Genomic DNA, 23,614 nt, shown 5'->3' with positions numbered 1-23,614 from the left:
GGAGGCCTTGCAGCGGTGAAATGGGGTACAAATAACAATTGGGCATTCCAAAATGGGGAGAAAACCGGGGTAAAAAAAACATTGGTGATGACTAAATTTAAAAATAAAAATACTTCACCAATCACACTTTACACGATTATTATACCAAAACTAATCATGAATATTGCTCACTTAAAATTGTGGGTGTTAAATACATCACACAGACTCTCGCATTTCTATTTACATTTAATTACTGAAAGTTCATACATTTTGCAAAAACTTTAGGCCATGTTTTACTAAACATTTTTAACACTTAATAAACAATTACGATAACAAACACTATCGTACAGGCTTGAATTTCATTTTTGTGTGCTGGGGGGGGGGGGGATTTCCCCCCTATGCTGCAGCCAATGGGGGGGGGGGGGTCCAAAATTTTAGGGGAGAAAGGCCAAAAAAAGGCACTTTTGCCTATAAAAAACTATATATACACACTACACAGGATTGTGCCAGTGTGAAATGGGCTTAACATTTCAGTTTACAAATGCTCCTTTATTTAAGACTCAAGGTATGTTTTACAAAACATAACATACCCAATTAAAGTCCAAACAAGCAAAGATGATATTTATCACAAATAGGGAAACAATGATAATGTTACTAAAGCTTATAACAAGCAAAAAGTTTTATTTTGAAGGCTTGGTAATCACTTGTTTGACCATCAGACACTTTGTCAATAACACAGAATGACCTTCCAAAAAGCATTGTTCAAGTTGAAAACCTACCTTTGGCTTTGCACACAGACCAAAATCAATAAGTTTTAGATTATGATCTTCGTCAATAAGCAAATTTTCCTGTAGAGAAAAATCTGTTTACTTGACTTTCGTGGTCACCGACATATGTCAGTCGTGAGTCTATACTGTGAGTCCTACGTGTAGTGGACGTGGATGTTTCGAGAAGTCACAATGTTAATATAAATTATTCACAGTTTGCGGTGCGTTGGGGGGGGGGGGGGGGGGGGGGGGGGGGGGGGGGTTTGGGTTGTTTGTTTTTCTGGGATGGCAAATCAGTCTGTCTTTATTGTGCACTGCAGTTACACAACACTGCCTCCAAAAACAAAGCGACGAGACAGTTTTAGATACTGTGGTGCACTTATTTAAATCTGTCATCTTTAATTGTTTTTTGTGCATTTTCATTTGCAAGTGAACTGTGACATTATAGCCTTATCGAGCACTATATTCTGCAATTTTGAATACTGACTTTGGATACCGTTTTAATTCTGGAGACTTGTTATTTTTTAATCTTTTGCTAAATTGCACTGCGTTTACGTTTTAAGCAGTTCTGTGCATAGGTAACATTTTGAAATCTTTTTTTTTTGTTGGGTTGTTAATGGGGAATTGTACATACTCCTACAATACGTACCGGATTTAAAAGTATGTACTGGATTACAGTTCACTTGTCCAATTGTCTCTTGGTATGTGATATTTTCAGAATCATATCGTTCTAAATTACAATATTACTTCCATTGAAACTATAGTACTGTACCATCAAAACTAACTACAGTACATCTAAATGGAAGCCTGCTTATTTTAAAACTGTCCTTTCAGCTATGTATTTTTGACATTGTATATTTGTGTTCCCTGAAAAAAACCTGACAAGTTTTTGTCTTATTCCCCCAATTTGTGCATTAACAAATTTCAATGAAAGAATCAACGTCTCCCTCCAGTTCCTCAAACGCAAGTCATATTTTTCCTTTATACATAACGTACGTACGTGTGTGTGTGTGTGTGTGTGTGTGTGTGTGTGTGTGTGTGTGTGTGTGTGTGTGTGTACGCGCGTGAGGTTGTTTGTTTGGTAGGGTCAGGTTACAATGTGCTCACCTACATACACATCAAAAAGCAGAAGAAATAATCAGATATGCGTCACACCCATTTAACAGTCACTGAAGTCAATTTTATAGGGTCGGATATGTGAGTGCTGACTGAAGTATTTGTTTGAATAAGATGAAGGAGACGGCAAACAAGGAATTGTAATCAGGATTATAGATCCATTATAAAATATTTTGTAAATTTGTCAAGCTCATACATTCTCACATACAATTTGTAAATGGTTAAAATCCCTTTTCAACAATTTCTGTTTCTAATACCTGATGTAGATTAATACCGCAGGGCTGGAAACAATACTCCTATTGCATAGCAGTTTCACTTTACAGGTGAGACAAGCTTGATTAGGCACAGTGTATAGGCAACAACCTCCGGTGTCTTATTAAACTCGTGGTAAAACTGCTATGCAATGAGTCTTATTTCCATCACTGTACTGGTCCTGTTTAATAGTTTATACTTAAAAAATCATCTACTATAAACTAAAAAGCATATTTTGTTGCATTAGTATATGAAGACAAAAAGCTAAATGAATCCCTTTACAGCTATCTCTTATATTAACATTTTGCAAAAAAAATATTTCTTAATTTGTTTTATATCTTATGCATGTATGGTGATTCCCTAGTGTTTCTGCTTACAACATGATTTGACATGCTTACTAACTAGTCTTTAAAAATTGCATCTGAAAGGTTTCCTCAAGATAGAGTAGCACAGACTTCAGTGCACAGCTGAACTCCTCACAATTAACCTTGAATATTCTTTTCAAATGCAATTTGATGGTACAGTAAGTAAGCATGGCAAATATTGATCAAAGAGGAAATGATAGAAAATAAGACAATACACAAAATGGGATACTAAACAGGTAAGTAAAAATAAGATGATCTAAAGCATCCCTTTAAATGTGGTGTTGAAAGGATTCTAAATTAAATTAGCTTACAGGTTTGAGGTCCCGGTGAGCATAGCCTTGGCTGTGAACATAAGCAATTGCTGATACAATCTGTCGGAAAAATATTCGAGCTTCATCTTCAGATAAACGATCTTTAGCAATAATGTAATCAAACAGCTCTCCCCCAGGACAGTACTGTGTGAAAGAAAGAAATAAATCACAAAATGTTTCATCACATCATAAAACACCAGCATCACCCTTTAACAGCATTGTCTGTTTAGAAAGTGCCAGCTCATATGTTTCATTGCAAGTAAGGCTGTATTTTTTTTGCACACCATTTTCTTCACTATGAAAGAGCTCCTCTTATTAGGGTTGTACAGACAAAGTTGAGATATTTCAGATATGTTTGACTGAAATGCATTTCATAATTATAGCATTGTTTGGTTATAGGTCAGTTTGGACAAGCATGGTTTAGATTAGTTTGGAGATTATTGTATTTTATAAGAAGGGCTTCTGATTTTTGGTTTTAACCAATGAAACCTGATCAAACAAAAAATGAAATTGGTGGATAGCCAACAAACACCAGAAAAACGAAATGGTTAATCAATTCACATTGACATTACCCTTTTCCCATTAAAAAATAAAACCTACTACAAAAATAATAATAAATACATTTCCCAGTGCTGCTGGGCAATGTCCCGCCTTCCTGACTTGTATCTATCATTCGTTCTAAATACTGTAAACCCGTCCCAATAACCGAGTGACAGCTCATTCCTACATTTCTATTGGAGACTCCGCTTGTGAGATTTAAAACGAGATTGCAACGAGGATGGAGGCTTGTTAGCAGGATTTCAAAGTAGGGATGCACCAAATCCAGGATTTAGTTTCGGATTCAGCCCAAATACCTTCTTTTTGAGCAGGGTTCGGATTCGGCCGAATACTCAGGATTCGATGAACCGAATCCGAATCCTACATCCGCACATCCATTTTAATACATCCCTCCAATGTGCGCAGTTCTTCTTTAAATAGAAAGACAAATCCGATATTGAACGTAAATGTTGTACAGTATTTAATAAAAAGAACATATTTTATGAACTCTGTCGAAGCTCTCAACTCCCTAAATTACCGTGACACACGCACTAAAAACACGCAGCTGCTGAATGCGAACATACCCCAGTAAGCAACGGCACAGTCACATCACTCTTCATAGAGTAAACCTGTTATATATAGTAAGAGCAACCTGTTGTAGACTTTTGTGCTTTGTCTGTCAAACGTGTTCTAAAGATTATACTGAGACTTCAAATAAATAAATAAATAAATAAATAAATGAAAAAATTGGTGCACAGAAATATATATTTTTTGTAACTTTAACTTTCAAATCATGTGCAAGACATTGTTGAACAATATGCTTTAGTAAATTTAATTTTACGTTATTGCAATGTGCCAATACAAGTTGAACCATTTGGGACCCGCTGTGTTTTATTAAAATATTTGTAAAACTACTTCATAGCTTATTTGATATGTGTTACACACACGGTGCATTTAAATCAATGTCTGTTTTATTTGGCAGGGCGATCATTCAGGTCACTAATCATGGTAATTTTGTCCTCATAGCTCTCAGTTGCAGATCAGGTGACACAAGTCGAAACATCATTAAAGTGAATAGTGGGTTAGGGCCAGTGGTGTAGTCCTAAATCTTAAAGTACCGGGTTCACAGGAGATAAGTTAGCGTTTGCCTTTTTGAGCCTTCCTGTGCCCACGCGAGGATTTTAGAAGTTATAGGCATGGTTCTGTGGAGATTTATCCAAGATTTCACAGATGCCATTTGTATTTTTTTAAGAAATGAAAACAGGTATTATAGACCATATTTTTGTGTTTAAAAATGTGACGTTTGACATCATATTTATCGAAGTGTATTTCAGGCATCATTTTTCTGTTTAAAAAAGTAACATTTGTCGTCTTATTTATCAAAGTGTAAATGTACGTTTAAATTTTTATAAATACAGTTTATTTAAAAGTAAAGTGCCCGTTGTGTTTGGATGTGCTGTGTGGTTTTTAGCAAAAATAAATATTTTAAAAACAATATTTTGTCAGTAGTTAAAATCACTACTTGCCAAATGTTTATTTCTTTTCAAAAATGTTATGGGGAAGTGGATACAAACACTTATTGGCACAGAGAATACTGTTTTTACTGTTTTAAATCAAGTCTACGAGTGGGAATATCTAAACCTGTTTTAATATATACAGAAAACATATACGTTTTTAGTGAAAGATGGTGTTTTAAGAGATATATTAGATAGATCATTTGAGAAACGCACAAAACGATTGTCTTCCTATACATACTTTCATATGATCATATGAAGAAACACACGCAGACTTCATTAGATATATATATTATATATATATATATATATATATATATATATATATATATATATATATATATATATATATATATATAGTGCATGGACATCTGTACCTGTATTACGAATGATAAATTAGAGTGCAGTACTTACAGATCGATGCTTGTGATGTGGTCTGGTTTTGTTTTTTGTATATTTAAAAAAAAATAAACTGTTTTAGATTTTGCACCTTTTTTGGGGTGGGCCTGGGCAGTATACATTATAAAGGGGAGGGGTTTGTGACTTGACAGCTGTAATAATCTAATTGCACATAAAAATAAATAGCAATGCTTAATTGTTTCTGATATGTCGTAACCAATGTACAGAATATCGTATTTATTTCTCTTTCGGTAATATTTGTACAAAGAAAACCGATAACATAAATATCCGGAGATCACAAACTTAAAGTGACAGTTTAAACTGGGAATGTTCAATAATAGATGGTCATATTATCTAAAAAGCGTTATTATAATTGCACATAAAAATAAACGCAAATCGCACGACCACATCTTTGTAGTAGCTTAAAGTTAACCGCTATTATTAAATAAAATACAACATGATACAATAAAGTGTTATTAATATTATAACAAGGTGTTTTCCATTTAACCACATATAATGTAGCTTTAATAAAGATCCTGACCACATTTTTTAAAGTAAAACTATTTTCTCAATTAAAGTTTACCGACAGAAAATGGAGACGGCTTAACCTTGCCTTTAAATTCTAAAATTCGTCGTGAGCAGAAAGACTCAAAAAGGCAAACGCTAACTTATTTCCTGTGACATCGGAACTATTATTTGTTCAGTACACTGAGCTTGAGGGAACATTTAATTTAATTGTAATGCATGCTTCTCGCATGCGACGTTGTTGCTAGTCCCCCACTACTGGGTGCTGTTTTTCCAGATTTTCCAAATTTGGCTTACGGGTTCATGTTGTCCTTGGTGGTTTGGTTATTTTTTTAGCTATTTTTTTTTTTTTTTTTATCAAACATGGGTTTTTTTCTGTTCTAATATATTGTCATCTCCAGCGCAGAACTTCAAATCAGCACGCTGTAGAAATCACGTCCTCCCCCCGTCTTTTTTTCTGGAGTTCTGCATCCAATACAATTACAAATCACTCCAACGCTTAGTATTTTTATTCATCACCAATTTAAGAACTGTATCAGTACATTTTTTTACATGTATTTTTAAAGACTATTTGCTGACAGTTTTGAACAAATTAATTGTACACTTGACAAAAAGTGAATGAATCTGAAATCAACAATCTCCCTCTCGACTTGTAAGAGCACTGCACAGCAGGAATTGCGTGCCCTGTACTGAATGGTTGGGCAGTTCATTCCAGGGGGTGTCGGAAGCCAGCCATTCAGGAAAGGGACGACATCACGGTACCAGGAGTCAACGCCCTAGTACAGTGAGCGAAGTTTCATTCATGAATTGGAGGAGACGTGATTGAACTAGCTATCGGAGGGGGAGTGGCTATGGGTACTTTAACGGGACGTGATCAGTTCCTTTGTTGTGTTTTTTCAAAACAAGGACTGTTTTGAAAAAACGGAGTGAAGTGTGTGCTTGTTTTGCAACCGTGTGATTTTGTCGGCAGACTGATCAAGCATGGAGCTGGGAGCTGCAGCCTTGGGGCCAGCGATTCACCCGGACTTCACCACACCTGCACTTAACCAGCATCACTGTTTCAGCACCGCACCTACACTAAGAGTACTGTCCGGAGACGTGTCTGTTTGTGTTGTGTCTGTGTTTTTGTATTATTATTTCGGGACTGTAACCCCTCGTTTTGGTGCTGGCGATACCCACACTGTTATTATTTTTGATCGGTGAAAGCAATTAAAGAGAATTAAAACTTGAACTTTGTGTCTGTGCTTGTTTGGAGCACTTGCAACACCCTCTCACTACGCACAGCAAACCACATGTTCACAACACTACATTAGCTAAAAATAAATTTTATATAGACAGCTCTGGAAAAAATTAAGAGACCACTGCAAAATTATCAGTATCTCTGGTTTTACTATTTATAGGTATGTGTTTGGGTAAAATGAACATTTTTGCTTTATTCTATAAACTACTGACAACATTTCTCCCAAATTCCAAATAAAAATATTGTCATTTAGAGCATTTATTTGCAGAAAATGACAACTGGTCAAAATAACAAAAAAGATGCAGTGTTGTCAGACCTCGAATAATGCAAAGAAAATAAGTTCAGATTCATTTTCCAGGACAACCTTGTACTTGGCTTGATTCATGCATCCTTCACAAGGACAAATCTGCCCGATTCCAGCCTTGCTGAAGCACCCCCAGATGAGTGCAATTTTCAGCTTTGCCCAACACCTGGTCGTCTAATGGTTAGACGGAGACCTGGAGAGGCCTACAAGCCACAGTGTCTCGCACCCACTGTGAAATGTGGTGGAGGATCGGCGATGATGTGGGGGTGCTTCAGCAGATTTGTCCTTGTGAAGGATGCATGAATCAAGCCAAGTACAAGGTTGTCCTGGAAGAAAACATGCTTCCTTCTGCTCTGACAATGTTCCCCAACTCTGAGGATTGTTTTTTCCAGCAGGACAATGCTCCATGCCACACAGCCAGGTCAATCAAGGTGTGGATGAAGGACCACCAGATCAAGATCCTGTCATGGCCAGCCCAATCTCCAGACCTGAACCCCATTGAATACCTCTGGAATGTGATCAAGAGGAAGATGGATGGTCATAAGCCATCAAACAAAGCCGAGCTGCTTGAATTTTTGTGCCAGGAGTGGCATAAAGTCACTCAACATCAATGTGAAAGACTGGTGGAGTGCATGCCAAGACGCATGAAAGCTGTGCTTGAAAATCAGGGTTATTCCACCAAATATTGATTTCTGAACTCTTCCTAAGTTAAAACATTAGTATTGTGTTGTTTAAAAATGAATATGAACTTATTTTCTTTGCATTATTCGAGGTCTGACAACACTGCATCTTTTTTGTTATTTTGACCAGTTGTCATTTTCTGCAAATAAATGCTCTAAATGACAATATTTTTATTTGGAATTTGGGAGAAATGTTGTCAGTAGTTTATAGAATAAAGCAAAAATGTTCATTTTACCCAAACACATACCTATAAATAGTAAAACCAGAGATACTGATAATTTTGCAGTGGTCTCTTAATTTTTTCCAGAGTGTGTGTGTGTGTGTGTGTATGTATGTATGTATGTATGCATGCATGCTGCATGTATGTATAGATATCTATGGATATATATATATATATATATATATATATATATATATATATATATATAATAAATATCAAAAAAGTTGTACACAGAAGGTTTAAATGATTACATTTATACTTCGCTATCAATTCGGCATCAGAGCATAGATCAAGGGGGTTCGATCGATCCCTTAACACCCTCTCCCTTCTAATCTCCCTACCGTAACGACGACGAACAAGTAAAATCAACGCCATTGCAAATGTGTTCTCTTTTTCTCTATGATAACTCTGGTATTGCGATAAAAAAGGCACTTGCGGTTGCTTCCAAGCACTCGCAGATTTCAACAGAAAACCTGCGAGACCGCAGCCCCTGAAAGATCTGCGATGCCTTCGTGAAACAAGTTTTCTAACTAAAAAAAACTAAAAAAAGTTTCACTTGCGACCTCACTGCGAGAGCGATTCCTCGCAGATCACTTTCATGAAACGAGCCCCTGGTGCAAGCTGTGAGTAACATTACCTACCAGTGTTTTTTTTCTTATTTTAAATACATGTGTAGCACGGTTTATTAATATATATTAAATCTTAAATGCAAGGGCAGTTGTTCACTCCAATCCCCAGGTCTCTGTGACCAATGTACAAAACAACTTTAAACCCGTGTTTATGGCCACAATCGTAGCATGCCCTTTTGCTGTCAGCTGTCATAGTCAGCATTTTTACGAAAATAAGTGTAAAGTAGTACTGTAGTTTGTAATAGAAGTACTAATGTTCACTTCAGTGCATCACAAGTACGACAATCAGACAATTGTGCGGGAGATTTGACTACAAACATTTTAAATACGCGCTATTCAGGCTTGGATTCTGAACGTACCATCAAAACATGTAGGGAGGGTATCGGACACTGACTTATTTGTTCCTAGTGCTTATTCAATGGAAAGACAGAAAATAGATTGCTTCATTGATGCCCAGCCACTGAAATTTGAGCGGTCTGGTTCCATATAAGCATTTTCATAAATAAAAAAATTGGTAAATGTTCTTAGTTAATTCTTAAGTCAGCCTATAGAAAAAAAAAAGTATCAGAACGGTGTTCTGGACTGTTCCGGCTCGAGTACCTAACGGTAAAAGTAAACAATTCTGTATTTTTACATTTCTATTGTGGGGGGAGGGGCGAAATGTACAAAAATGCCTGCACACAAAAACACCAGAAGAATGTGCCCGTGACCACAGGGATTTCCTTGTGGAAGACAGCAAAGGAAAGAAGGTACAACTTAAGTGTGCAAGTACTGTCAAGTTACTACTATACATATTTTGACAGAAAAACCTTTAAGATAAAAACATGTATATTACCTTCTATCACCGATATGTTAATTTTGCATGATGCCCTGTAGAACAAAATGTTGCTGCAGTGTCAGATTTACCTCTAGAATCATGAATATTTTCTGAGCCGTCTCAATAACATGATACAAACGGCAAACATGCTGATGACTTAGATTCTTCATGGCTTCGATTTCTGTCTTGACACGAGGCAAATCTTCCTACACAAAGAAAAGAAAATGTGTGATCAAAGCATGGCAAGGGATGCCCCTGGAACATTCTCAAACATTAACAGCTCTATGGGCTCAATTCCAATGAAACGAGTGCAATCGCAGACACAGTGGTTAAAGTCAAACGTGTCTCACAGCCCATCAGTGCTGAGTAGGTTGGGGAATCTGCTATCCAGTAAGGGCCAGGCTACAATTTAAGAGACAGAATGCGCTTGCGACACCGCCAGTATTTAAGATCTTGTTAGGTTCCAACATTTATTAGCAAAATGTATACAATAAAAAGTTTTAGTAATTAAAAATAATCTAGTTATCTGCAGTATGTGTTAATCCTGATCGTGCTGTTTGATCAGTTACTTGTTTACTGTGTGTTCATAAAGTCAAAGCCTCCTTCTCCTGGCTTTAGAATAGATGCGATGTGCCTGTGTTGTTGCTGTGATATGCTTAAATTAAGTTGCTGAAACTAATCAGACTGTGTGCAGTTGTTTGCTTTCAACTCGTCATTCAAATGGAGGCTAGTTGCTATAGTATTGTGGTTACTGTATAGCCACTGACAGCAAACACTTTCGATTATTTTATTTTTTATCTTTATTTGCTATACTAAATTTATATACTAAATAGATAGGACAGTGAGGAAGCAGAATATTTTACACTGACAGACAACACTTAGAAGGCGTGTGCACTACAAGAACAGAGACTTTCTTTCAACAAGCGGGCAAAAGGTAAAATACACCAAGACTATACAGGCGATCCTCGACTTACGACGCACGGCACTTCCGACTATTGCATTATTGTCCTGCTTTGACTTTATGACATCGATGTTATTTACGACACGGCGACACCTGAGCCAACCGTCACGTGCGCAGCTCCGTAGCTCCGTGTCCGAAATGCAGTACCTGTCGTGGTCGCCCTGACTTAGTCTAACTTTTTTTTTTTTTTTTTTTCTGCCGTTAACAAAATGTCTGGTAAGAGCAATTGACACAAAACGAAACCTAAGCTCTGAACTCAGTCACATGATGAGTGGCTTAACTTCAGGTGATCTTATTTCCCGCTAGGAGTACCACATACACACACTGGATACGTCACTGGAAAAGGAAATCTCAGATCAACTTTCTAATTTGTTATAATGTTAAGCTAATTAAGTAGTTAAGCTCATACATTATCAGGCAGGGAAATCGATATCTTGTTTCAGGTCTCCCGATAGTAGTGACTTATTTCAATCACGGAAACAAAGCCAACTCTGTGTCCACTTTACACAGTAGTTAACTCGTTTAAAATACACGATACACGCACACACACACACACACACACACACAGCACTAGCAACAACCAGAGAAAGAACGGACAGACACACAAACAGAAGTGGCGCTCCTGTTATGCTGCTCTCCATATATGGTACGCAAATATTTTCACTTGTAATAGGTGGTTTGGTGGTCTAGCAGTTAGATGAAGGAGCTTGTTACCAGGAGGTTCCCAGTTCAATCCCAGCTCAGCTACTGGTTCCTATTCTAAGTGACTCTGCAGCAGTTGTGACGCATAGCTCACCCCCAAGTCGCTGTAAGTTGCTTTGGATAAAATAGTCTGCTAAATGACTAAATAATAATAACAATAATAGCCGTGACAATAAAGTGCTACAGTCCTCGTGAAAATATATTATTCATATATGTGTTTATTATTAATTTACCAACACTAGTGTTAGTGTCTTATGTTTTGTTGTTTTTTGTCTTGGGTTCTTTTCCTCTTTTACTTTTCTTTCTTTGATTTCCTCTTTCTATGTCAGTCCAAACGCACGCAGTTGCTCACATTTTTATTTTTATGGTTTTACGTCCATTAAATTTCTTTAAGCTACAGCACAGTAGTTGGTGCCACCTTGTTTTTTTTTTTTTCTGTAACCCAACATTTCTGAAGTTGGGCAATAAGTTGGCTATATTTTCTTCATTATGTGTACTTACCCCAAGATCTTTCTTGATCATAATTTTAATAGCAACCTTTTCCCCTGTAAGGATGTGCCTTGCAAGCTTTACTTTTGCAAACCCTCCTAGTTAAATAAGAAATAAGAGTAATTTATTTGCAGCAACTGTAATCAAGTAGTGAGTTACTTATGACTATAGTATCAAAATACAATCAAATATTACAAACACAGTAACAGCAACTATATTTTATTAGTGGCATAAAAGTTTTCATAGTACATAGGACTAATGAACCAATGCATATTTTGTTCATTACTTGTAGGGATTGCAAATCTCCAATACATTTTCAATTTTTAAAAAACAGTGTGTGTGCATGGCATCTGCACTGCATTACTTTTCTATTCAACCTGATTTCACATTTACTGTGAGAATGCAGTTACTTTGAAACATTTACACTGAATAATGATCTAGATTTGGAAATGGGTTTTACATTTGGTTGGGTTAACTGCAAAATATTAATCTCACTTGCTGAACACCTGTTACAACATACCTGTGCCTATCGTGTCATACAATTCATAATACTTAAGAAGTTCCCCAGACTCATCCAAAGCCATGGTTCAAGGGTGTTATCTGTCACAAAGTGCAGTGATCCAGAAAACCAATTAGAAATGCTGAAAAACAACAAAGACAAGGGGGTTAGCAACATTTAGGGGTTAGCAACTGTTACACCAGAATGTGACATAAAAACTATATTTAATTTGGATTTGGTTTATTCATTTTACAATTTAAGTTCTTAAACCAAATTATTTGGGAATCTTTATTGAAGTCCTGTAAACAGACAAATGATTTGTTTCCAACCCCAGTACTCGAAAATGAACAGCATCTACGTGGCAATTGCAGCAGCGCCCATCAATATATATGTCTATTCACAGCAATTATGGACACAGTGCCCTTTCCGCTACAGCAACTAGAGATGCCAGGGTTGTGCAATTAAAAACAAAAAAACTTCTGTTCAAGGAACAAAATGCTAAAATAGAAAATGATAGAATATCACTTAGGATTTTGCTTTTATTAAAGAATGAACACAATCAATTAGTAATTAATAATAATTTTTGCTTCAGGAAATCAAATACAGAAAACGTAATTCAGTCCAAACAAAACTGAGCCAATCTAATTTTTGTGCATGACCCTGAAAAGGCAGCCAAAACCCAGGTCGGCACTTGCAGGGTTAAGGAGGATCGCGTGATGTTTCCAAGGCAGGGCGGTCTAGTGCAAGATGACTGTTTTGCTTTTCATATATTGTTTTGTTTTGCCGTTTTGTTTTTGCTACAGTTATACTTTTCACACAAAATGTTCTAGTGCAGAGTGACTTTGTTTTGCTTGATGCAGTTGCACTTTCAAAAGATTAGGGAAAGAATGTGTCCAAGGTTACCGTATCTGTGTGAGAGAGTTAAACTGTTTTCCTGAGCTTTGAGCGAAAACAACTCCTTATAGGGATGATACTGTTGACGTATTAATCTGCTCAGTGTTGCTATGCTAAACAGCTATAAGTATTGAGCCACCTAATCTTAAAACTGAGAGAGTGTGTTCGTGTACTGCTGCGGTGTGTTCATGTAACTGCTTCTCTTCCCTTGCGCGCATTGTAATAAACTTCTTGAACTGCATCAGTCATTTTATACAACAGGAGATTTTCCCCCTACTACAACCCAAACAAAAATAATAATTAAAAAAGATTTAAACTATGTCAGAGATAACAAAATTACATATTTCTGAAGAAAATTAGAGTACATTTTAAAACGTATTTTGATTCAGAGCATACATTTCATCATAGAGTGAACAAGTTATTCTCTTAATAATCTTCAGACTCTCAGCTGTTTAGAAAGGTACACACGATACTTTCAGTGGTTATTTGTCCTGATACACAAGCCGAAAGTCACACTATGTCAGTCAGACCTCAAACAGGCAGAATGTTCACTGGAGAGGAAGTGTTAAAGGATTGGTTTGTAAACTGCATTACCCAGAAGAACAGCGATGACGCTTGTTTAATACTGTAGCATGCAAGGGGGAAGGCAGCAGCAGGGCTGGTAGGTGACGTAATCACACACGAAGGCATAAGCCCGATATACACTCCTTGCTCTTTTGTACAGCGTTATCAACACTGTTTAGTGCAAGAGGTCCCAGGTTCGCACCCACCCTCTGCCTGCATGTGGATTGCCTCGCACTGTGTGATACGTCTGCCTGCGTTAACCGAGATCGCTATAATACGTTTTGGTTTCCTATATGGCCATTGGATAAAGAGAAAAAAAATGGTTTTGTGGATGTTTCAGTGGGAGACTGAGGGTACTCAGCGGAGAGTCAAGTAGCAGTTTAGTAAAAGTGCAATGCTATGGAGTAATTTCATAGTTGTATTCAAAATAATTAAGTCAATCAATCTACTGCTTTACAAACCTACTGCCAAACCACCCAATTTAAAGTAGCTCTAAGAAATAAATTGCTAAACCTTTACATATAAAACAAACAAAGTTTAAATATTTTGTCATTTTTATTATGTTAAATATTTCTTCCTACAGCTGGCAGTCAAACTTTACTGGGCTCCTACAGCAGACAAAGGCAATTTAATAGTATTGTTGCATTAATTTAAATGTATTTGTTACTGTGTGTGATGGAGGGTTTGAGAATTAAAAGGATACGTGTATTTGGGTACTCTATATACATTTTTGCTTTGCAGTTTCGTTACGAATTTTTATTTTTATTTTTTTTTTTATTTTAAATGAAGTACTTGTCCGATGGGCAGAGTATAACGGTAAAACTTGTCTCTCACAAAAATCTTGTTCCCGGGCGTCAGGCGATATGAATTGCACACCCCTGATGTACACACCAAATTAAAAAGTGTTTGAATCCAAATAATAACATGATTACGTTATCTGCATGGTTAAGTCACAACAGCAAGGGGGAACAAAATTAACAAACACTACCTTTAAGCACTTGGATTTCTACCATGTTTAATAATTCCATCCCATTAAAGTCATTGAAAAAAAAAAGTAGGCGGCCTTGCACAATCTACGTAAAATGTACAAAACTTGATCATTTTTCAGGTCAGTAGTTTAGAAAAGTTTAAGATACTTACAATTGGTTTACTTTCAGGTTTTAAAAAAATCTAATTTACTGTAACTAACTTAAAAATGGTTAAATTGCTGTTATCTATCAATTTTTATTTCCTTATTTTTACAAGATTTTCTACATTGTTGTATTACAGTGTTTATTTTCATTATTTGTTCATCTTATGACAAAAGTAAAGTTCATGTTTTTTCAGTTCATCCATAAATGCAACACAGCACCCCAGCATTTTGAATGTTACACACTGGAATATGAAGATTACCTTTAATATGGTTTCTTCAGTGGATGATGAACTCCACACAACGTGAACTTCCCGGTCTCCAGATCTCTTTCCCAAAGATCCTTTTAATAATCCTTATTGCGCTAATAGCGTGCTCCTCCTCCATAAAATCTCACCTCATATCCACATCAGGTTGTCCAAATTTAAACAAAGTAAACAACGCAAGAGGATAAAAATAGAAATGCAAAGAAATGAGAAGGGGAACAGGAGGGTGGGATATAGGTGTGTGGAGTTCATCATCCAATGAAGAAACCATATTATAGGTAATCTTCGTATTCATACCTCGTCAGATGAACTCCAAGCAAAGTGCATATACCAAAGTATGTAGACTGAAGGGTGGTAGGGTAGATTTTAGTAGAACAAACCACAGATAAAACTGAATGAGCAAAGTTAGGTTGAGAGCAAGAAACATTGAAGTTATAGTGTTTGATGAAAGTGTCAAAAGATGCCCAAGTGGCAGCATTGCAGAAGTCCTGAATCAAAATGGATTTTAATTTGCCCAAGTAGTAGCCACCTCCCTTACAGAGTGTGCTTTGATGGGTTTTGGAACTATTTTATTGCCAAGCCTGTAGCAGAACTCAATGCATGATGTTATCCAGCGTGAAATCATCTGTTTAGAGACAAGTTTGACCTTGTCAGGTGAACTGAAGGAGATAAAAAGTTGCCCTGATGGTCTGCTACCAATGGTCCTGTGGATGTGCCCTTAAAGTCGTGCGTCAATAACCAGTGCTTGGAGCTCGCTTATCCTTCTTGCAGATGTCGCTGCCATCGGAAATGCTGTTTTCCATGTCAGGTATTTCATATCACAAGTTGCCATGGGCTCAAAGGAAGGACCCAAGAACTTGTTAAGTACCAGACTGAGGTTCCATTGGAGAAAAAGACGTTCTCTTTGGGAATGGTAAAATGCTAGAGATTGCAGCAACATGTACTTTGGTAGAGGACAGGGAGAGACCTTTATGGAATAAGTGAAATTCCACAAGGGGAATGTTTGAATGGTGCAAGGATTTTGATTTGCACCAAGGGACAAACTCCCTCCATTTACCTGAGTCGGCCTGAAAGGTGGAAGGTTTTCTTAAAGCGAGTAAAATATTTACCACTTGTTCCGATAACCCCTTATCCCTCGATTGTTGCCGTTCAATCTCCAAGCAGCAAGTTGAAAATGTGCTGGATTGTGGTGAAGTAGTTTCCCCCTGTTCTGAGATAACAGATCAGGGTTTTGTGGAAACTGCATGGGTTTTGTCTCCGTTAGCTGTAGAATCTCCGAGAACCACTACCTCTCAGGCCACCAGGGGGCTACTAGTATGAAACTGGCTCTGTCTCTTCTCACCTTCCTGAGAACCTCTGGGATTAGAGGTAAGGGTGGGAAAGAGTACATCAGGTCATTTGAACCTGAAATGGACAGACCATCTGTTGCTATTGCTGTCTCCTGGTGAAACTGTGAGCAAAAGGGTGGTAGCATTTTCTGCCAGGTCAAATCTTCGTTGAATATCCCCTCTAGTTTGTCTGGCCGGATCCTCCATTCATGGGGTGCCATTACCCTGCTGAGTAGGTCTGACACACCATTGTCAAATCCTGGTAAATAAGACGCTCTTATAGAGATGTCCAGTGTTCTGCACCAGTTCCAGATGTTCATGGCTAGAGTGCAGAGGTCCCACGATTTTGTGCCTCCCTGATGGTTTATGTATTTTACTGCTGTGGTGTTGTCCGTGAGGATCAGTACTGTTTTTGTTTTAATATTGGAGTGAAGTGCCTTAGTGACAGGGAGATCGCTAAGAGCTCTGTGGCAGGCTGGCGAGTGGATAGAGGCCCAGAGACAGTCTGTAGTTCAAAAAAATAACTATTTTATTATAAATAAACACAAAAATGAAAGGGCACAAGGGCCAGAACAAAGCGATTTAAACACAAAAAGAAAGACAAAAAGCAAAACTTACAAAAATAACAATTTCCAGGCTGGGCAATGCCTTCACTGGATTCAAACTTTCCAAACAATCAAAACCTGCTTCCTCAGCTCCCTCTCTCCCAAATGAGAAGCAGAGGCCTCCTTTTATGTCAGGTGGCTGGGCGCTGATTGATCGTTAATTAAACTAATCATCTAATCAACCCCAGCCACCTGAACACAATGAACCAAGGCAGGTAGGGGAATTTAACCCCATCCCTGCCAACTTCTAAAGAGCAGAGCTGTGCTCTGCCACAAGCTCCAAATAATTTATGTTGCAAGATTTTTGTTTTGGTGATCACATACCTTGGAGGCGTACGTATATAGACGGAGAGTAGGTGGATGTGGAGATAGTGGCATCCCCATACCTACTCGAGGTGAAAGCTGCCACCATCTGGCTTCTGTGGCTGCCCCTGGGGAGACCCTGTAGAGGTGGGAGACTGACAGAGTGTGGTTCCAAGAAGATAAGAGGTATCTCTTACAAGAAGATTGATGCTGCTAAGTGCCCCAGAAACTGCTGATAGGAACAAGCTGTTATTCTGGCTCCTATTTTGAAATGCTTTGCCATGTGTCGGACTGTGGTAGCTCTTTCTTCTGAGAGGTAAACTCTTCCGATACTGTATTGAACTGTGCTCCCAGGAAGATTAGAGACTAGGGATGAGAGATGACTTTTCTTCATTGACCAGTAAGCCCAAGTCCTGAAAAAGGAGGAGTACCTTGTCCTTGTGTCCCAAAGTCTTCTCTCTGGAAGAAGCTCTTACCAGCCAGTCATCGATGTATAGATGGATGTGGATGCCCATGCCCTTATCTTGGTAAAAACCCTGGGGGCTGTGGAGATCCCAAAAGGAAGGACTACAACTGGAATTGGTGGTTTTTCATGGAGAATCTGAGATATTTTCTGTATTCTTTGTGTATAGGAAGATGGAAGTAGGCATCTTTGAGATCAAAAATAATAAAAGTGCAACACATGTAGTCTTTCCCAAACATACACAGGAGAAAGCTGGACAACCTGATGTGGATATAAGGTGAGACATTATGGAGGAAGAGCACGCTATTAGCATCAATAAGGATTATAAAAAGGATCTCTGGGAAAGACATCTGGTTCTTTCTCCTGACCCAAGCGACATGGAGTCCGGGAAGTTCACGCTGATGCGTGCTTTGGATCGTTGTCATGTTTGAATGTCCAGTTGCGCTTTAAAACAAGCCTTCTGGTATGCTATGGAACCCATTTTACCATGTATTGGAACTCAATTTCCTGTGCTAACAGGATAAACTGCCCCATCGAAGGACACTGCCACCTCCATGCTTGACAGTCGGTATGGTGTTCTTTTCTTTGTACGCCTCACAAGACTTTCTCCAAACCTACCGATTATCAGCGTAACCAAATAGCTCAATTTTTGTTTCATCACTCCACAAAACCTTTGACCAGAACTCATATCTATCATTCAAATTCCGTTTTGCAAACCTTAAGCGATTGTTCTTGTGACGTTTTCCTAAGAGTGACTTTTTCCTCGGCCCTAGGTCGGCCAGGGTGTCCTCAGCTCACAGCGTACCAGTGATCCTTGTAGTCTGGCAGGACGCCTGCAAGCTTGCCTGCAAGCTACCTAGAGCTGCATTGTGCTCCGACACTATAGCTCTGAGGTGGCTGCATGGTGAGTCTGCAGTCTGAAAAGAAGCAGTCGGCTGACGGCACATGCTTCGCAGGATAGCGTGCGTTTGTGTTCTCCGCTCCAGAGTCAGTGCAGAGGTTGTAGGGGTGAGCTGAGCCTAAAAATAATTTGAATATTCACATATTCTATATTGGGAGAAAATACGAAAAATAATTGGCAACTACTAAATTTAAATAAATAAATAAATAAATAAATGTTAACCTACAATCCAGCATTTTCTAGACTGTTCTAGAATTAGGTTCTGCATTATCATATTGAAATTTCTAGCATCTTGTAGACAATACTATAGCAAAGGGTATGAACACTAACATTTTTGGAGTTTTGCAAAGAAATTGCTGAAATAAATCATTGTAGACGTCTTTTAGTGGTAAACAGCAAAACTTTAGCTACAAAAGATTTTTCCAAAATTTTTTTGTTTGAGAAATTTGTAGAAATTATAAATCTCCACTGAGGTATGTAAACTTTCTACTACAACTGTGTGTGTGTGTGTGTGTGTGTGTGTGTGTGTGTGTGTGTGTGTGTGTGTATATATATACATACATACATACATACACACACACACACACACACACTCGGATGAAGGCAATATCTTCATCATGAGCCATTCAGATGGGAAAAAAAGGCATAATAGCAATTTGTGTTTTTTAGGAACAAATCTGCATCTGAATATTTACAATCATCCTTCACCAACAGGTGCACCAACCAAGCAAGCAACACAAATCTTTAACTATTTATAAAATTAATTTAAAAAAGGAATACCCCACTGAAACATAATTTCCTTAAATACATTATTTTTTGCAGGTCATTATCTACCCAGTTTAATTCACCATTCCTGAATTATCAAAAACAATTAGATTTAAGATTGATTCTTTAATATTGACATAATGTACGTTATTATTATTCATTACATTTGAACCCTGAGGCAGTGTGGTCAAGTGGTTAAAGTCCAGAGCTTGTACCCAGAAGGTCACCTGTTCAAATCCTGGCTCAATCACTGACTCACTGTGTGACCCTGAGCAAGACACTTAACCTCCTTGCGCTCCATCCTGCAGATGACACGTTAAGTAAATGTCCTATTGTAAGTGACTCTGCATGTAATGCACATTTCACAGTCTACCTCTGTAAAGCGCTTTGTGAAGGTGGTCCTCTACAAAAGGCGCTATATAAAAATAATTAAGATATATACATAGATAGTAACACTTGTTTACATATATACCAATATCCATGTATTATAAAAAAATAGTAGACAGCACAAGCCCAGCACAAAGCAAATAGGCACAATTGCAAAAGCAGTGAAACTCAAGGTTGTTTCTACTAACTTAGTTTGTGTTTTTGATTCAAGTTCAATCTGTTATTGTGTTTAATAGCAGTTCTGAGGTAAATGTTTTGGTAATTTTATGACCTTGCTATAAATATTAGTAAAAATCACAAATTAAAACCAGTAACTAAACAAGTTTAGTTAAATATAATAATTTATCTGCTGAAAGAAAGTCATTCGGACATTTTCTTCAAGGTAAATTCTTCAAAACAGCTAGTCTTCAAATTAATTTCTACAAAATCTGGTCATTGCGTCATTGTTTTCGTCTAAACTACACTGGGACAGACTCAAATTTATTGAAGTTAACTATGCATAAATTTTAAATTGCATAAAGCAATTTTGTTTTACTTTTCAAAAAGAGTGTTTCCATTGTGTCACGTTAAAGCAATGATTAGCATATTTAAACCAAAAAGGTATTTTAAATATTATTAAGCGACATTTGAATTACATTTATTTACACTGGCTTGGGCACCATGTTGGTAAAGGACTACTATTACACTGCTTAGGGTTAGGGTGCAATATATACAGTATTGAGTGATGTGCTCATTATAGAACTAGTATCCCTCCATTTTCACCTTTTCCACCATCGCAGGCAGAAGACTCTTTTACTATGATATTTAGCAAAGTGTGATATTTATCTTACACTAGGACCTTGATTTAACGTCTCACATGAAGGACGGAGCACAAGGAGGTTAAGTGGCTGAGCTGGGATTGAACTGGGAACCTCCAGGTAACAAGCCCCTTTTTCTAACCACTGGACCACCAAACCTCCTCTTCTGGGGGTCTGTGGTCATCTAAAACATCACATATTACCAGCAAATTACCGTACAAGCTAAATATTGCTGTATTTTTTATTCTTGTATTATCCTCCTTTTGTAATCTACTTTGCATGATAAAAATCTATATCAAATATGTTGTCTATCTGTGAGTTATTTTTGTATTATTATTACAGCCTATGGATAATTATCCCTATTTAAAACTGACTTGAATACTAATGAATCACAAAAGTGTAAAAGTTAGGGTCACCATATTATCTTTAAAACTATATAATACCTCCCATGGGCACTTTGAACATTGCAAAAAATAATGAAAATGATTAGACTCCAAGGCTTGAATTTCAGCGCGGGATCGCAGGAATCGTGCATCTCCATAATCATATCTGTAACTTTCAGTTAGACAAAATCACGCAGAGATATTTTAACATACATGCCAACAGTCCCTATATGGTCGGGACAGTCACGATTTCCTAGCAAATGTCGCGCGTGCCGATGCATAGGAAGAAAGTCAAGATATTTACACATAGAAAAAAAATCATTTATTCTGCACAGTAGAGTTAGTGAAAACCACACGCTCTGATCACTAACTTACAGGTATACAAAGGTAAGAACGCTTCATTATGTCTGTTTACTGTCATGCTGGTCGTGTGGTGTTCAGTTGAGGGGATACGTCTACATGATAGTGTTTTTTGCGTATGACCCCTCCCGTGAGTATGATGCGTATAATAACCCCCCCCCCCCCCCCCCCCTTTTTTTTTTTGCTTCTGCTGCAATCAAAAACTTCACGTCAACGTCAGGCAATGGCAAAAGCAACGGAGAGTGCTCTGTCTCGCAGTGATGAACAGCTGTTAGGTCTCCTGAAAGCAGCTTATTTTAAAGCAACACCAGTGTGAATGATGATGCAGTAAAATTATATATAGTTTTTTTAGTCAAAGTAGGGTGTACAGTATTGATTCTGCTCCTACTATGTTGATAGTAAAGAGAAAATAGCATATGCATTGATACACACAGCGACAGATTTAAATACAGCTACTGTTTCAAGGCTTTTTACACACAGTCATCTGAAGAAGCAGCAAATAGGTAGGGGCAGCATTTTAAATCAGTGTTTTTTTTTTTTGTCAGAACAGAAACATTCTAGATACGATTAGTTTTCTGATCACATTACTCCAAACAGTGTAGTTACATATAACGTACATTAAAAAAGTAATGCACATTAGCAGCAGAAGTGGAGTTCAAATGAAGATGGCGCTTGATGCAATATTGTGTTCCCGTGTAGAAGACTAATTTGAAAATATGGAACAATTGCTCTCTGTATGATCATGCAGAATTATCTAGCTGACATTAAGTGGACAACACTGAAGATGATAAGGTAATAAACATTAAATCAATTCAGTAACATGGCACGTCACCTACATAACCAGCCTAAGCACTGACCCAATATATGCTTAATTGCATCATATTCACAGGTGCTGTACATGATTAATGTCCAATTACTTTCTTTTTACTGTATCTCTGACACTAAAGACTAATATAAAATGACAAAGTCATGCTGAATTTAAATTATTTGTAAATTAGCTTTTTACATGACATTTGTATTTTTACAAAAAAAAAAAAACTAAGTCAGATATGCACGGGAGAAGTAATAATCGGTAACAAGACTACTGTAGCTGTTTGTAAATTCACCTAATGAAAAAAACAATTTTAGTTGTTAATAAACACGGACATTCAAATAGTGTACTTACTTGTTCTTAGTTTTCTGGTGTTCTCTCAAGCCTCAGGTTCCGTCACTTGTTTTACATGAATGAAGACAGACACTTTGGACTGGCAATGAGGACACAAACACTTAACTAAACTTAACTAAAAAGCGTTTGGAGATTTTAAACTTAACGCAAGTCACTATGTTAGCTGACTATCCAATGTCTCATGACTTGGTTTAATTTGCATGAGACATGTGACAATATCTACAGCACCAAATTCAAAAAATGTAAACCTCTGAGAAGATATGATATGGCAAAGAACTACGGTAAAAGTTTGAATTTTCCTCTGTGACGCCTCTTCCGTTTCCCGGCACTGAACTAACCAATAGAACTAAAGCAGTCTCCAGACCTGAGTTGAACGCATACTATGTAAACCGGGCGGCCATTTTGCCTAGGCAAACTGCATTCCTAAAAGTAACAGATAGGAGCGGAGATAGTGAGTCGTTTGGTTGTTGTTTAAATTTTAACGTGTTCCAGGAATACATTCAAATCACCACTATTACGTGAAATTATAAATTTACAAAACGGGTGTGCTTTTTGATCGTTAAATAAAAACCCAGAATGAAGGGTGGTAATATATAGAGACGGCCAGACAGCGGAGACGGACTTTGTTCTTCCTTAGGCTTTTTGATATTGTCATATTAATAAATAAAGTAAATACATACCTACTCTACATACATCATAAATACATCCCATTATTTCAACAGTACCCTCCTGATTAACTTTTTTTTTTTTTTTTTTTTTTTTTTTTATGGGCATGAATACCAATAATTTGTAATGAAGTATAACTACCATAGCTATAAAAAAATGTATATATCTATGACCCCATTCACGAGAGATTGTTGATCCTGAGCAAAAAGTACATCTCCTAGGCAATTAACAACCTTTCAATCACTAATATGATCATATGTTACATTGTAGTGTAACAACAAATTCACATTATGAAGTTACAATGAATTGCTTTAGATAAAAATATTAAGTG

General features: G+C 37.3%; 1 protein-coding gene across 1 annotated transcript in view; it reads right to left on the bottom strand.

Moving 5' to 3' along the window:
• The window catches only part of melk (maternal embryonic leucine zipper kinase), a 70,679-nt gene extending 47,798 nt beyond the window's left edge, over positions 1-22,881 (bottom strand). Inside the window, exons 1-6 of the mRNA XM_041256756.1 lie at positions 22,618-22,881; positions 12,329-12,449; positions 11,821-11,906; positions 9,746-9,862; positions 2,791-2,934; positions 759-827 (exon numbers count right to left, since the gene is read on the bottom strand). Coding sequence (XP_041112690.1) covers positions 759-827; positions 2,791-2,934; positions 9,746-9,862; positions 11,821-11,906; positions 12,329-12,392 — 480 coding nt within the window. The 5' untranslated portion in view covers positions 12,393-12,449; positions 22,618-22,881. The remainder of the gene's footprint in view (positions 1-758; positions 828-2,790; positions 2,935-9,745; positions 9,863-11,820; positions 11,907-12,328; positions 12,450-22,617) is intronic.
• Between the last annotated feature and the right edge of the window lie 733 nt (positions 22,882-23,614).

The sequence above is a fragment of the Polyodon spathula genome, chromosome 1, assembly GCF_017654505.1.
Source record: "Polyodon spathula isolate WHYD16114869_AA chromosome 1, ASM1765450v1, whole genome shotgun sequence".
Classification (NCBI taxonomy): Eukaryota; Metazoa; Chordata; class Actinopteri; order Acipenseriformes; family Polyodontidae; genus Polyodon; species Polyodon spathula.
This window is presented reverse-complemented; position numbering and strand designations above follow the sequence as displayed.